Source organism: Leopardus geoffroyi, chromosome B2 (genome assembly GCF_018350155.1).
Source record: "Leopardus geoffroyi isolate Oge1 chromosome B2, O.geoffroyi_Oge1_pat1.0, whole genome shotgun sequence".
NCBI classification, from domain to species: domain Eukaryota; kingdom Metazoa; phylum Chordata; class Mammalia; order Carnivora; family Felidae; genus Leopardus; species Leopardus geoffroyi.
Window position 1 is genome coordinate 151,833,370 of NC_059332.1, and position 14,638 is coordinate 151,848,007.

General features: G+C 54.5%; 1 protein-coding gene across 7 annotated transcripts in view; it reads left to right on the forward strand.

Annotated features, from left to right (window-relative positions):
- Positions 1-14,638, forward strand: part of ERMARD (ER membrane associated RNA degradation) — a 57,332-nt gene that overhangs the window by 16,763 nt on the left and 25,931 nt on the right. For 5 of the 7 annotated variants that reach the window (XM_045500349.1, XM_045500346.1, XM_045500350.1 and 2 more), the window contains 7 exons: positions 801-974; positions 4,079-4,162; positions 5,831-5,904; positions 6,491-6,616; positions 6,940-7,158; positions 8,063-8,176; positions 9,615-9,803. In XM_045500349.1, the coding sequence (XP_045356305.1) occupies positions 801-974; positions 4,079-4,162; positions 5,831-5,904; positions 6,491-6,616; positions 6,940-7,158; positions 8,063-8,176; positions 9,615-9,798 (975 nt within the window). In that variant the 3' untranslated portion in view covers positions 9,799-9,803. Of the gene's footprint in view, positions 1-800; positions 975-4,078; positions 4,163-5,830; positions 5,905-6,490; positions 6,617-6,939; positions 7,159-8,062; positions 8,177-9,614; positions 9,804-14,638 lie in introns of those variants that run through there. The other 2 variants (XM_045500348.1, XM_045500351.1) reach the window with 2 other exon arrangements.

Here is a 14,638-nt window from a genome sequence, read left to right on the forward strand (position 1 = left end):
ACCCACGAACTGTGAGATCCTGATCTGAGCTGAAGTCGGACGCTTAACCGACTGAGCCACTGGGCGCCCCTGTATTTGTTCCTTTAACTGAGAGTTTTGCAGCCTGGATTCTAGTCCCTGTGGGACATTAGTGAGACTCTGTTGCTCTTGGGGCGTCATTTCTGCCGTCAGGATGTTAGGATGATTGAGCTAGTTTATCCGCCATTTGTTTCCATCCTCAATCTTTGTGACTCTTCCGTCCACTGGCAGTTTTTTGTCTTTCTGTGTCCCCCCCCCCCCCCCACCAGTGCTGTTGAGAAAGAAGCTGCTGTCTTCGTCAGGCTTCATGGAGGAGGAGGCCATGATGGGAGAGAGGACGCTGGGAGGGAGTGGCCCCAGGCGGGGGCGGGGTGGGGGTGGGGGGGAGGGGGGGGAGTGGGGGCTGTGTTCCCGGGGGGACAGCGGTGCTTGTTCTGTGGAAGGCAAATTCGCTTCCAGGTGTGGACGCCTCAGCCCCTTGGCTTAGGGCCGACGGGGGGCGGGGGGGGGGGGGGGCCCTACGGCGCTGGAGCTGGCCTCTTGTCGCTGTGGCCAGGCGGCCGGGCCGCGGGCAGAGTTAGAGGCCCGGCGGCCCCCAGCCGGAGGCCCACACGTAGCTGGGCGCCACTAGCGAGGACTCCGGTCTGGAAGCTCGGTTTTCTCGTCTCTGCAAGCCAGCGCTGCTGCTCCGTGACCGTCAGGATGGTCCGTCTGGGGCCTCGGCGCTTTCCTTCCCTTGGTTGAGAAAGCCGACAAAGTCTCTTCTGTTCATTTTCCCAAAGGAGTTTCTTTGGGATTTCCTGAACCATCAGGAGGGTCCTCGTGTAAGAGACCATCTGAGCCACGGGGAGATCGACTTCCCCGAATTTCCAAAAGAAGCGGCGAACCAATTGCTTGCATTTTCCACCGTGCTTTTACTCCGATTCGTCGACGAAGGCCTGTTGTCAGTGCTCAAGGTAACGTACAGGGAGAAAACCGGGAGATTCGCAGTTACTCGGCTGTGAAAGAGTAGTTTGTTCTCACATGTCATTCGTCCTTAATCATCTTTTGTGGAAACGCATCTGAGGTACAGTATGCCTCCAGCAGAACCGACACTCGTGACCTGATTACACTTGCGCATGCATTTGCCGCAACAAGTAGGTGAGCATCATGTAATCTAAAGTAATTTAACCTAGTTCTTAAAAATGTATTTTCAACGGATAAATGTGGAGTGTGTATGTACAATGGAAAATTACTCAGCCATCAAAAAGAATGAAGTCCAGCCATTTGCAACTACGTGGATGGAACTGGAGGGTATCGTGCTAAGTGAAATTAGTCAGAGAAAGACAAATATCATACGGCTTCGCTCATGAGGGCTTTAAGACACAGAACAGACGAACACGAGGAAAGGGAAACAAAAATAATATAAAAACAGGAAGGGGGACAAAACAGAAGAGACTCTTAAATACAGGGAACAAACAGGATTGCTGGGAGTGGGTGGGGGGGATGGGCTAGATGGGGGATGGGCATTAAGGAAGGCACTTGGGATGAGCACGGGGTGTTACACACAGGGGATGAATCACTGGGATTTACTCCCGAAATCATTATTGCACTGTATGCTAACTAACTTGGATGCACGTTAAAAAAAAATGTATGCTTCACAGATACTACAAACCAGACACGTGTAAATGGGATTAACTAAATCAGAAAATTTTACAAACGACTCAGATCGATGGGGCAGAATATTTGCATCTATCAATAAACCATAATTCTTATTTTAAAACAATTTGGGTTATTCTCATTTTAATCCTTTTTCAGATCATACCTGTAACAGTTACTGTAAAAATTGTCTGGAAAGTTCCACCAAGATGGAAAGACTGACGTGAGAAAGCACTGAGGCAGGCCTTCTCCTGAGGGGACCGCTGTTAGCACGTGCTGTCTGTGTCTTTCCACGAGCACAGCGGCGTGGCTCGCTGTGCAGACACGTTCTGTTCCGTAGCTAGCATTTTCACGAACAGCGTGTTACCTTATTTTTATCTTCGACTTGACCTTCCATTTGTATCAGTATGCCCTTCTTTACGTAAGTCGTCCTTCACTGACGGCTGAATTCTAATTTTCCCTCGTGGGGAACGCTCCGAATTATAATGTCCGAAGGAGACTGTTCATTTGGACACTTGTGTAAGTGACTTTATGAAAGTGAGGTTCTGAAGCAGAAGGTACCGGTGAGACTTGGTTTTTATCTTCTTGTATTTTGGGGGTGACTTGGCTATCTTTTCTTGTGGCTGTTGGAAGTGTGTAGTTCTTTTGTGAACTGTTAATGTTTTTTTCCATTTTGTGCTTCTCCCCACTGGTTTACTAGCCGTGTGTGCCTTCTCCAGTGTGCCTGTTGCTGCCTGCTTCAGTTTTGAGGTTTTTTTCATTTTGACTTATGCATTTGGAATTATTCTTAAAAAATCCTTTGCTTTCCAAAATTATAAACATATTTACGCATTTCCCTAGTAAGTTTACAGCCCCCCCCCCCCCCCCCCCCACGTAGGTCTTTTGATCCAGCTGGAACTTACTTCATCTGGGAGTGAGAGAATCTAGATTTACTTGTTTTTGTTTTTTGTTTTCTTGGCCCTTTTTCTTTGACAAGTCACTTCCAAGGTGGCCCAGCAACATTTAGGAGACAGCATCTCTGTGCTGCGTGCAGTGGCCTTGGTCTTGGGTGCTCGGGGTGTATCTGTACTGACCTTCGTGATGGAGCTGAGCATCTGTAGGGTTACTTTCCCATCTGTCTTACCTCGTAGAGTTTCCCTGCCTCCTCTCTACTCAGTATTGCAGCCAAACTTGTGTAATTACACAATAAACACAAAGCCTCAGACTAACCAGGCAACAAACAGGAATGAGATGATGGGTTAACGTAGGGATATTTGATGTTTTTTTATAATAGTGAACATGATTCCCCAACGCGGTGTCTCCACGTCCTCAGCCTCCCCTCCCCGAGCCTCCCCCGAGTGGCAGTGCCATCCCAAGGCCAGAGTCCCCTCTTTGCGTGACCGCACGCCGTGTTCCGTCCTCCACCCTAGCGTACGTCCCGACGCGTTTCTCCCTGCACCGTGTGCACCTGCTGGGCCGAGCTGCTCCCCCGCCCCCCACCTACCCTCCACCTGCCCTCCCCGCGATGGCCCCTCTGTCCGCTTGTCTGCACGGCTGCCAGAGCGATCCTCCACACGCCCCCTCCTCGCGTCCACCGCCCTCCCGCTGCCGCGTCCCCTCTGAGGAGAAGCCGTGTGCTCTGGGGACTGCCGGGCCCCAGGGCCTCTGTGGCTCATCACTGATCTTTCCACGTGGGAATCGTGGCTGTCCGTGGGTCTTGTGCACGTGGCCCAGAACTCCATCAGCTGCGTGTAGGACTTGGGTCTTCGAGCGAATGACAGGGTCAGCGTATTTCTTCACGTAACTTACGTGTGGCTACTTGGCGACTTGCTTTGTGCCGTTGAGAATTCTGGGTAGTTAGAGCTTCTGTGCGGGGAAGCTGTTCATTGATTATTGGTGTGTTAAATTAGTCAGCAGGCGACTCACTGACTTTTTTGTTTCTGATGGTTTTTAGCCAGCCAGCTTGGAGTTTCTGGTTACACGGTTACGTCAGCTGTAAATACTGTCATTTTACTTTTTCTTCAGTGTTTATGTGTTTAGTAATTAAGTATTCGTAGTGATACAACTTTTGGTTGTACTGATTTTTTAATGTCTAGATTCCCATTCTGGTTTCTTACGAGAAGTTCTTACGTTCCCAGTTGTTTGTTTGGAATCGTTTTCTTCTTTCTCACTTGTTTCTAGCGTCCTTGATCGTGAACAAAGAGCACACACGGCCTTTGTCATTTATCATTGTTAATTGGCTTCGTTTAAAAAAGTCGTGTTGGTTAGGGTTTGCTGCCTCGAACCTGTTTTAATGAAGAGCCTTGCTCTGTTACAGCTGAGTGGGATTCTGTGAAGGAAGGTGATGGGAAATTGGGACTCCCGTGTGATTAGCATTCGGTAGAAGAAAAGCACAGGCCTGACCAGACGTCCTCCTAACCGCGGTCTGTTTTCTCTGAGCCAGGAAGAGGCGGCGATCCGGTCACTGGTCGGTCTCGCCGCAAGCTACCGTGCTCGCGTCCACCCGGTGTCTCAGCTGAGAAAACAGGTGAGTCGCGTGCAGGCCTCCGGGAGGGGCGCACGCGCGGGCCCCTGCAGCAGAGCCTTTGTGGGCCCCAGGCGGCTCCGTCCTCTGAACCTCCTGTTCCGCTTCCGGCACTTTAAGTCATTGGAGGGTTTGTTTCTTCAGGTGTTTTTAGTAGCTGATGCGTGGTGGTTGGATCATCGTGGGGCCCTGGTGGGCTCTTGTCGTTAGTATTGCCATTGACTCAGGACCACTGACGCTTTTTGTCCGTCGGTGGCGAAGAATGGCCATGTTCCTTTAACCACATAAGACCAGCTTTTGTCCGCTCCTAAATTAAAGCAAGCAGAGCACAAACCTGAGAGCGGTTCCGCCAGGAAGTTCCAGTGTGGAAACTGGCTTCGGCACTTTACCTCAGGCACACGTAGGGGGATAGGAATGTGGCACGAGGGGCAAGAACGGGGTCGCCTCCGAGAACATCATGATCGTGACAGTTGCTGACTTAGAAATTCATCGGTGAGATTGGCCTCTAAACGGAAGCTATAAAATCCGCACGTAACAGGTTTAGAGAGAGATTTGCAGTGGCAGCTGGAGGGAACTCTGTCCACCGATTTATGACGTCCCAAGAAAAATAGTGTCACTTCCAAGGGGTTGTCGGCAGTCGACGTGAGGGGTGTTCTACCATGCTGGGGCCATGTGAGAGAATTCAGCCCAAATAGCTGGGTCCGGTGGGTTCTAGTTTGGCAGCGAGACATCGGGCTGACATAGCTGCACCGCCCACTTAGCCTGCCCGTCGTGGCTCTGAACTTCCCAACAAGAGTCGCTGGCAGGGAGGCCACCGGAAGCTGCCCGCAGGACTCCACACGCAGAGACAGGAGGGAGAGAGGTCCCAGAAGGAGGAGAGGCCTCAGGAAGGCAGGCTTTGTCCGTGGACCTCCACGGCTGAATCTCCAGCCCCACGAGGCCCCCTTGCTCCTTGGCTGCTGCTTCCGTGGCTCCTCGGTGCCCCACGGTGGGCGTTTCAGATGATCACCCTTTCCTGCAGCCTCTTATTCCTGCTGTGCGTTGTTTATCCGTTTTTCAGTAGGCAGTCTTGTATCCTGTCCCTTGTAGGGTCATTGCTTGCTTATTATTGCCGCATAAATTACCCACATTCAGTGGCGTCAACAGCAGTGTTCAACATGCTCCCACTTTCATGCATCAGAAGTCTGGGCTCCGCTGGCTCGGTGCTCCGCGTGAGGGGATGAGAAGTTGGTGCAGGGCTTCCCGATTGCTGGCTTCCCCGGGAGAGGCCCAGCCCTCTGTGACCTGTCGTCCAGAGTCACACACCCTAACTTCTGCTGTGTTGTCCGGGTGAAGGCCACTCACTACAGCGAGTCCTGACTCGGCGATGGAGGAGAATTGTCGACCTCGGCTCTCAAACGAGAGGCACCAAAAGAGTTGGGGATAAGTGTTGCAGCTGGTCCAGGTGTTGGCTACCTTCCAATCCCCTGTTGACTTCACTGGCCTTCCCTTATCTGATTCTGTTGAATAGCCAAGCCCTGCCATCTAGTTTTAAAATGTCAGATCCGTAACAATTTTACCAACATGCATCTTCCAGGACGCTGTTGGTTGCTACGTCTGTAGTAGTTTGCAAACGTGTTTTCCAGGCTGTTCTATAAAAGCTTTAAGGGCAATAGGGTATTTTCCTTGCAGGTGCTGAGCTGTGAGAAGAGCCTCGAGGCTTGGCCCCTCCTGTCTTTGCCCACAGAAGCCGAGGAGGCTGCCAGGTGAGTTCCTTCCTGGGGCCCCGGCGAATGCCAGCCTCGAGAGGTGTGCTGGCCGAGTGCGGGGCGGGGGTGGGGAGGTGGGGTGTGTGTGCTCGGGGGATCACCGAGTGCGGGGGTGGGTGGAGGGGACGATGACCGAATGCTGGGGGGGGGGGGGGTGACGTGGGGGGAGGGGAACGACTGAGTGCGGGGCGGGTCAGAGTGAGCCTCAGTCTCTGCATGGGGGTGGGGGGAGGGGGCCGGGCCGGGCGGTGAGGGAGGAGGGTGGTGTCCACTAGCGAGACTTGGTGGTGGTGGGAAGCAGGGTCTGAAGCTGAGGAGAGAGCCGGGGGTGGAGAGGTCGCTTGGAGTCAGGATGTAGCAGGTCCCAGGTTCTCCTGGAGGACGCACGGGTGACCTGTCCCTTTTGTGAGCAGTCGTACTGTGCTCGTACCACTGCCTCGACGGAGCCTGTTTTCTTTGATGTCTGGGGAAACTAAGTTGCAGATGAAGTGTTTGCTCAGTGAACCACTGAAATAATCATCGCGCACGGGCACCGATTGGCATTTAATCGTCGTCCTGTATCTTTAAATATTCTGTCTTTCAGATTAGAAGGTCATTCTGAGACCGATGCCTGCAACTCTTTACTTACAGAAATCATGTCTGAGCTATGTCACCACCTGCCTGAGGGTCACCGTGTCGCTAGGGGCTTGGACAACCTTCCTGCTGAGAAGTAAGCGTCTGGGACTTGTTGAATCGTGGTCACAGACTGCGCCGTTGTGTCTCCAACTGGGCGAGCTTGTGGCGGCATCAGATCCCACGGTGGTTGTGTCGCCAGGGGAGCGGGGAGATGAGCCTCGACGGGCTTGTGCGCGTGCGCTGTGCCTGCCGAGCCGGCCCTGTGCCCCGTCCCCCACAGTCCAGCACGTGTGTCGCCTGCCGTGTGTCATGTTGGCCTAGGCACAGTGCATGACTGGCCACGCTCTCCGGAAGCTGACCTTCCAGGGAGCCCGGGCGGTGCACGTGCCCCATGAGAACTCGCGCTCTAATCCCCAGGTGGCCCCAGGTGATCCGTGAACTCTGCGGCACCCCCGTGCCAACTCTGTTCTGTCCCAGAACCGTTCTGGAAGTGCTCACTGTCCTCCGAAACATCACTGCACACTGTGCCCGCGTGTCCAGCCAGGTCGCTGCCTCCGCGGAGCTGAGACAGCGGCAGTGGGTGGAACGGAGGCTGCGCTCCCGGCAGAGACAGACATATCTGCACATGCTGAGTAGGTGTGTGGCTCGCCGTCCCGGGTCCCTGTTGGGCAGGAGTTCTCTCGGGATGCGGTTCTGATGCTTTTTCAGAAAGTTCCGGCACATGTGATTTTAAACACTATTGCAATTTGGGCATATGAGAATATGGGTGTTACCAACCCGAAAGAATATTCGGATTTTAAATATTAACAGCAGGTCAACCTGGGTGTGTCTGCCTTCTGGTGTCTTCGCCTGTGTGTATTTCAGGACGTGTTCCATCCTTAGGAAATTACAATTTTGGACAGATTACTAGAGCTTTGGGTTGAGTGGCATCTGTGTCTCGAACACTTTTAACAGGTGTTCCCTGGCTGCTTCTGAAAGGTAACACGCAGTTACACTCTTAGCAGCAGTCCGTAAGGTGGCTGTTATATGTACATCCTTCCCCAAATGGTGTATTCGGGAAAATGCTCTTCCAGTGTCACGGGCGAGATAGTATCTTACTTTGATTGTAGTATCTTTGAGTCCTGGAGACGTTGCACATGTCTTCACGTTACAGCCATAGGCGTATTTATTCTTGTGAGAGTCCTTTGCCAAACATCAGACTAGAAGTAAGATGCTGGCCGGTGGCACAGAGACCCGGGGCCGGTGGAAGCACGGGGTGTGGAGCCTGCCGGCAGGTCCTGTTCCTGGGCAGATGGGCACCGTCCTGCTGGGGACCAGCCTCCTGAGAGGCTGCTCCTGAGGGGGGGCGGGGCGGGCAGGTGGCGGCAGCAAAGGGGTGGGGGGGGCACACAGGGAAACCGCCACAGAGGCAGCCTCCTCTTGAGAAGTTTGCATTTCAGTTCCCTTGAAAAGAAAAAAGTATTGAAAAAGGGTTTGCATTCATGAAAGTGAAAAATACTTTTCGTTTGTCAAATTTTAACTGTTTGTTGTCTGTTTTTAGTATTAAGCTTCTGTCTCCTGTGCTTTACCTGATTTTACTGCTGATTGCGCTGGAATTGGTCAACATTCATGTGGTTCATGGAAAAAATGCTTGCGAATATCAACAGTATCTAAAGTAAGTATATCCTGCCTAGGAGAAATGAAACTATGTCTTGGTAATTCTCAGCAATTTTCACTTCTATCGGTTATTTTCCTTGATACATTTTTTTTAAAAACCCCCAGTCTTGGTTGGCTCTTCACCATTTTTCTCTGTGGCCTTTGGGGCAAGTTTGTGAACCTTTCAAACTAACACCGTGTAGGCTCACTTCAGAAAATTTATGTGACGCACTTGTGAGTGCTTTCAGAATTCCTCACTGTGTGTAGCGACACCACCCAGGGACGGGTGTTGCTGCTAGTTTGGAGGTAACACGTACCTCGTGTTTACGACGGATATGAGGGGTGCCTGGGTGGCTCGGTTGAGCGTGCGACCGCGGCCCAGGTCATGATCTCACGGATCGTGAGTTCGAGCCCCACGTCGGGCGCTCTGCTGTCAGCGTGGAGCCTGCTTCGGATCATCTGTTCTCCTCTCTGTCTGCCTCTCCTCTGCTTGTTCTGCCTCTCTGTCTCTTTCAGAATAAATAAATAAACTTAAAAAATTAAAAAGAAATGATCATGAAAACATGACCGGTGTTTTCTTAAAGAATCATGGAACCCAAGTGGGAACAAGGGCAGCAAACTTGCAGAATGTTAATGACTGGTGGCTTTAGCACCGCTGATGCTCTGGGCTGGGGGGTCCTCTGCGGTGGCTGTGTGGATACGCAGGGCGGGATACGCAGGGCGCCCCGGGGTAGCCATAAGTGGTGTAGACATCCCCAGATACAGTGTCCTCCCCAACTGAGAACCACTCTCTAGACGAAGCACCTGTGGAATTTTATTGCATTATTCTTTTAACTTCTAAGTTTGAAAATACTTGGAGTTAGACTCTGGAGAACATCTTAGACTACTTGGCAGACTGGAGAGAACTTGGAAAATACAAGTGTGACTGATTCCTCTCGGTCGGGCGGAGGGATGTGGACAGTTTGGTGAAGGCATGTCAGCAGTGCTGCCACCGCGGAAGGTGTCCCGTGAGGCGGTGCAGCTATAGGGCTCGTCGCGAGGGCAGGCGCCGGGTGCACAGGAGCCCAGGACTGAGAGCAGCCCGCACGCGGGGCCCCCGGGCTCGCCTGTTCCCCGTTACGCGCGTGTGTGTTTATCACGTGGCATTTAATCCGTGTGGACTCTAACACCCTTTCTGGAACTCAGTTCTGTCTCCTAAAACCATTTCACCGGAGCTGAGAGTAAGTTTGAAAAGGCCCCCGGGTGTGGAAAACTCGCGGGAGTCCAATCGGGAGGCGTCTTGGCGTCTCCCTCTGACTCCTGTGCTCCCGTTTCCGTTCTGCATGTACTTCTCCCTCTCGAGTTTGCAGACGGAAATTAAGTCCAATAGTTTGGCTCCCAAAAGGAAGAGAGTGCATTTAAATCATTGGGGCATCTTATGGTAGAATAAAGGAGTTCATTTCTTTTTATCAAAACAGGTTCTTAAAGTCGATCTTGCAGTACACGGAGAACCTGGTGGTTTACACCAGCCAAGAGAGGAACAAGTGGAACGAAGCGACCGTTCTTACGCGTGCGGCTCTGTTGAAAATTTGGACTTTCAGTGAGAAGAAACAGATGTTAATACATTTAGCCAGGACATCCACAAGTAAAGGGGTTCTGTGAAAGCACTTACAGGTCAAGATGCTTTGGGCTGCATCCAGAAACCCGGTCCACACAGGCTTTATTTACCTGCATGGAAATTGAAAATCCAAAGGTAGGGTGGTTTCCAGGGTCTGTTTGATCAGGGATCCAGTTCCGTTTCTCTGCGGTTTTCTGATTTGCTGTTCCTGAGTCGGTGTGAACCTCAGGCTGGGTCCCATCCCGAAACCAAGTGGCCATGGCAGTTTGGTGCCCACCCCCCCCCCCCCCGCCATGACACAGTGTCCAGGGGCAGGGGGTGCTTTTCACCCCATGTCACCCAGAGAACTCTTGAAAACTGTCACTGTGGCCGGGACCCTGCCACCATCTGTACTCACTGGCCAAGCTGTGTAGGTGTCCAGTCCTGAGCAACCACCGGGACACAGAGAGCGAGCTTGGGCCAGTCTGGCCTCATCCCCGGAGCTGGGAGTGAGGTTGGACGATCCAGGTCCCATGGGAAGGGTCAGGAGGAACAGCTCCTGGGAGGTACGCCAGGCAGACGTGGGCGCCGGGCAGCACGTGGCTGGGAGAGCAGGAGCCCGGGCACGTGTCAAGGTAAGGAGAGTCCCGTGCAGAAGCAGGGAGAGCCGGAGGGGTGAGGGACAGGGTGCAGCCACCTCAGTCCAGCCCAGAGAGCCAAGGTCTGCGCTTCTCCAGGGCTCCCTGTGCCGCTGCAGCTGTCTGACCGTCTGTCTCAGGTGGCAGCCGCAAAGCCAGCAGCCGTCAGGGCCCCCGTGAGGCTGTCTGGACCCCAGGTCTGCATGTGCGCCAGGCCACGTACAGTGAACTGTGGCCTCCTCTCTGCTTTGCAAACCTGGCTGGCAGGTTCTAACCCACAGCCCTCCAAGGAAGGACACCTAGCACGTGCGTTTCTGGCTTCTTTGCTGTCGGAGAGCAGTGTCGAGGGATGGTGCTGTGGGACGACAGACATTCTGGCACATTCCGTCCATCCCTTGGCCAACTCAGTACCCGCCACACCTTTTTTAAACTAAACTCCTGGGTGAAGGCAGAGCACCGAGCTTCTGCCCCTGTGAAGCATCCTTGCTGTTTGCAAGTGTAGACCCCGAATCCCACAAGTCCCCGTTTCTGCTCCTGGGACGTGTTCTTTGGCAGGTGGTCGCAACCTCCCTTGGCCAGATTCTAAGTGACGATTTGTAGGAGTAACCACTCTTAACCCTGCTGATGTTGGAGCTGGACCGGAAAAGGGCAGACAAGAGAACCCATATACTTACCAAACCTGCGAAGGAATAGGTGGGGCCTGTGCACCTGGTGATCTGCAGAAGTTGGTATTAAAAATCCCCTTGTCTCCAGCACATTCCGTGTTCCTCTGCCCTTAGCCACTTACCTGGTACGGTGGCCCAGGCTGCTTTCCCGAAGGGTTTCTCTCGAGTCTTTCTGGTTTTGCCAACTAGTTTCCCACCGGCTCCGATCCCTGGACGTGGGAATACTCGGAGGTTCCCCAGATGACCCCTCGATTCCAGACACACTCGTCCCTGCTCCCCTGTCTGGCAGTACGCCTGTCCCTAAGCGAGTGAGGAGCAGTCTCCCACACCGTCACAGTCAACCCCTCTTGGCCTTTTTGTTTATTGACATGAGGCATCTGGGGAGACGGGCGGCCTCTCAGCCTGCAGGCCGGTGGGGCACCCGTGTCCCTCTGTGGAAGCTTCTCAGGAACCTTCCAGCCAGCACAGTCCAGAATTACGAGACAGGCTAGTGGCTCAGGTACTGTAACGAGAGGAACCGTTCCCATCGCTCGTGCTTCCGCCACCTGTGTGCTGGCAGTGAGACGCGCTGTAAGCTGAGTGGCAGTTCGGGGCATGAGGCCCGTCTGGGGGGACAGCAGCCCCACGAGGCACGGCTGCCAGCCAGTGTAGATGCGTCTGTCCCCCGCCACGTCCTCCAGCTGGCCGCTTCGGAGTGCGCGGCGGGTGTGGTCCACGGGCCTCCTTGCTGGGCTTCTCGGAAACCGTGCTGTCAGAACGACGGCAGTGAGGGAGGCTTTGTGAGCCCGCTGACCACGAGCAGTCACGTCCAGGGACAGGCCGTTGCGTCCCCGGGTGCCGGTGGCGGGCACCCATGTGGGGTACGGCCTCTGGCCACAGCTCTTCTCAGGAGGCCTAAGCACTTCCCTCTTCCGCGGTCCCTGTCCAGAGCTTAGACACCACTTGCCACCGATTTTCCAGTCTTACTCCGTCACTGACCGTCTAGCCAAGCGCTTTCTCGTTGCCTGCTTTCCTGTAGCTCCGTCCTCCTGGCTCCGCTGTGTCCAGGTAACGTGGACAACTGCGTGTGGTGCCTGCCCTGGTAGGGCCCCCTCCCAGGCACGCGCCCCTAGCGTTCTGGGACAGAACCGTGGTAGTCGTTCTGCAGATAACGCCTAAGGCCGTGCTTTGCCACGGGACACCTGGCGATCCTCCCTTAGGGTCACCCTTGAGGCTCGATGCTACAACTTTCGTCTTTAGTTGGTGTCAGTGGTCTTGTACAGAAATCAAGTAGGACCTTCTCACATCGGGCGTCTGATCAGTGGAAACTCCGGGAGACCGTGGGTACCCGACGAAGGGCTGGGGTAGCAGGGTAGGTGCTCTGGGATCTGAACCATTTGCGTGTGCAGCCTGTGCCCTCGGGACACACTCGAGCCCGTGTGTGTGTGTGTGTGTGTGTGTGTGTGAGAGAGACTTCTGTCTAGTGGTGAAGTGCCCCAGCAGCTGCCCGCCTAATGATACAAAGGGTCAGATACGCTCTGACTGGGTCCATGGCGAAGTGCAGTCTTAGCCTGTCTTGGGCTCCAGAAGAACCGCAGAATGATCACCGTGGTCCGTCCTGCTGCGGGATCCTGTCGGCACCACGGCCTGAGGGGGACAGCAGCTTTCACGTCAACCTGTTGTGGAGCATTTTCTGATTCTGGACCTCCTGCGAAGCTGGCGGTTTTATAGGTTCATTTAATGTCAGAACAGCACGGCCAAGTGTTACTCCCAGAACCCAAAAGAGGCTCCCTGGTAACTTGCTTCATTCCAGTGGCAGCGGGCATAAGACACAGAAACAGCTCTTCCCCTTGCAGGATATACCGGAACATTCCCTGATCCCTGGGTCCCTGGAACCTTCCGGACTGCGACCCCCTGCGTTCTTGTGGGTTTGTGCCCCACCCTTTGGTCTTCACGTCTTTCATCCAGACGTCTGGGGTATCTCTCATTTCCCGGGTCCACACATCGTCCACGGGTGGACTGGCCCGCGGGACGGCCTTGGGCTCTGGCACGTGCTGAGGAACCGGGGAGGTGGCCCAGCCCGCACACAAGCCTGTGGAGGCGCGCTGTCTGGCCTGCTGCCGGTAGGTGTGGTAGCAGGCGGACAGGGAGGGGCCACGGCAGGCTGCAGGCCGGAGGCCGGGCCGTATTGATCTGAAGAAGCCACATCCGGGGCAGCGTCTGCAGCCGAGCTGGCCGCTCAACCCGTGGCCCGCTCAGCGACGTCTGGCTGCCTTCTCGTAGGCCAGACGGGCACAGGTCACATGGGGACTCACCTCAGAAATTCCCATCAAAGCAATATGGCTTTTGGTTTCACCATCTTGGAGGTAAGAGGCCATGCTGTAAGCTTCCCTTTTCCACTAGACCTTGAGGGCCAGGGGACCCAGCCATCCCTCTGAGAAAGAGGTTCTGGGCCTGCGAACTGGCTCAGTCCTGGGAGTTTGCTGGGTGTGTGTGTGTGGGGGGGGGTTCTCTGTTGCATGACCGTAGTGGCATCTCCGTCCACCAGACCGAGGGTGACGTCAGGAACTGCCCACATGTTCCTGCCCGTGGAGCACCATGGTGAGCCGGCTGCCACCACAGGTCTCTGCGGGTCTGATCACCAGCTTAGTGCTGGGACCCCGCGGCCATGGCCGGAACCGCCGTGGCCAGAACCGCGCCCATGCACACTCTTATTTTTCGGTCCTTCCAGGACCTGGCGCTCTAGGTCCTTCCCGATAAAACTGAGTAATGCAGATTGTGGCAGTTCTTCTGTCATCCTTGCCTGAAGGGGACAGCGCTGCGGACCTGCCCGGGATGCCAGGGTCCCCTTGCCAGTGTGTTTTCTCAGTGTCTGGACACTGCTTGTAGATGCTCTTGGCAATGTAGTCCCCTCTTTAACAACCAACAAAAAACTCAAACATTCCTGCCTCCCTGAGCTTTGGGGCCTCTTCCTCTGAAGTGCGTCCGGGAAGCTAGGCCAAGTGCGTGTGTTTGGTGCGGCCGTCGTGAAGTCTAGAACTCAGGGCCTTGTGCCTGGGTCAGTATTGTCTCTTTATCACCCAGCACCTAGGCGTCACTGATCCCCGCGTGTGCTCCCCAGTACTCTGCCGACACAATCTGGAAAAATTCAACAGTTTTTTTTTTGGGTGGAACTTTGTACTTTTCACTGTGCCTGCTGGGGTTGATGCACTTACCTGTGTGGGAGCAGGAAGAGGCAGAGGTGACGATCTGTGAGGGTTCCTGGCAGCAGCGTCAGGAGGGCCAGCCTCAGGCACTGTGGGAGGGCGTTCCTGCGGCCGGGGGCTCTCTGGAACTTGGGGTTGGAGGCCACCAGACCCTACCTCGTGCACGCACCACAGCGGCTCCGTGTATGATCCGTCCGGGCGCCTGCTCCCACGGCCCCTGCGAGCTTCTCCAGCCTTGTGCTCTGCACACACGTGTGGGGGCACCCCCCTCTCCAACCGGAAGTGTCCTGGACGCCCACACGACCTCTCTTCCTCCCAGACTGGTACCTAGACCCTGCTCAGGTGTGAGGACCTGGGCAGACCACTCGGAGGACACGTTCCTGGGTGTTTTCTGGAAAGCAGCAGGAAGAGGTCAGT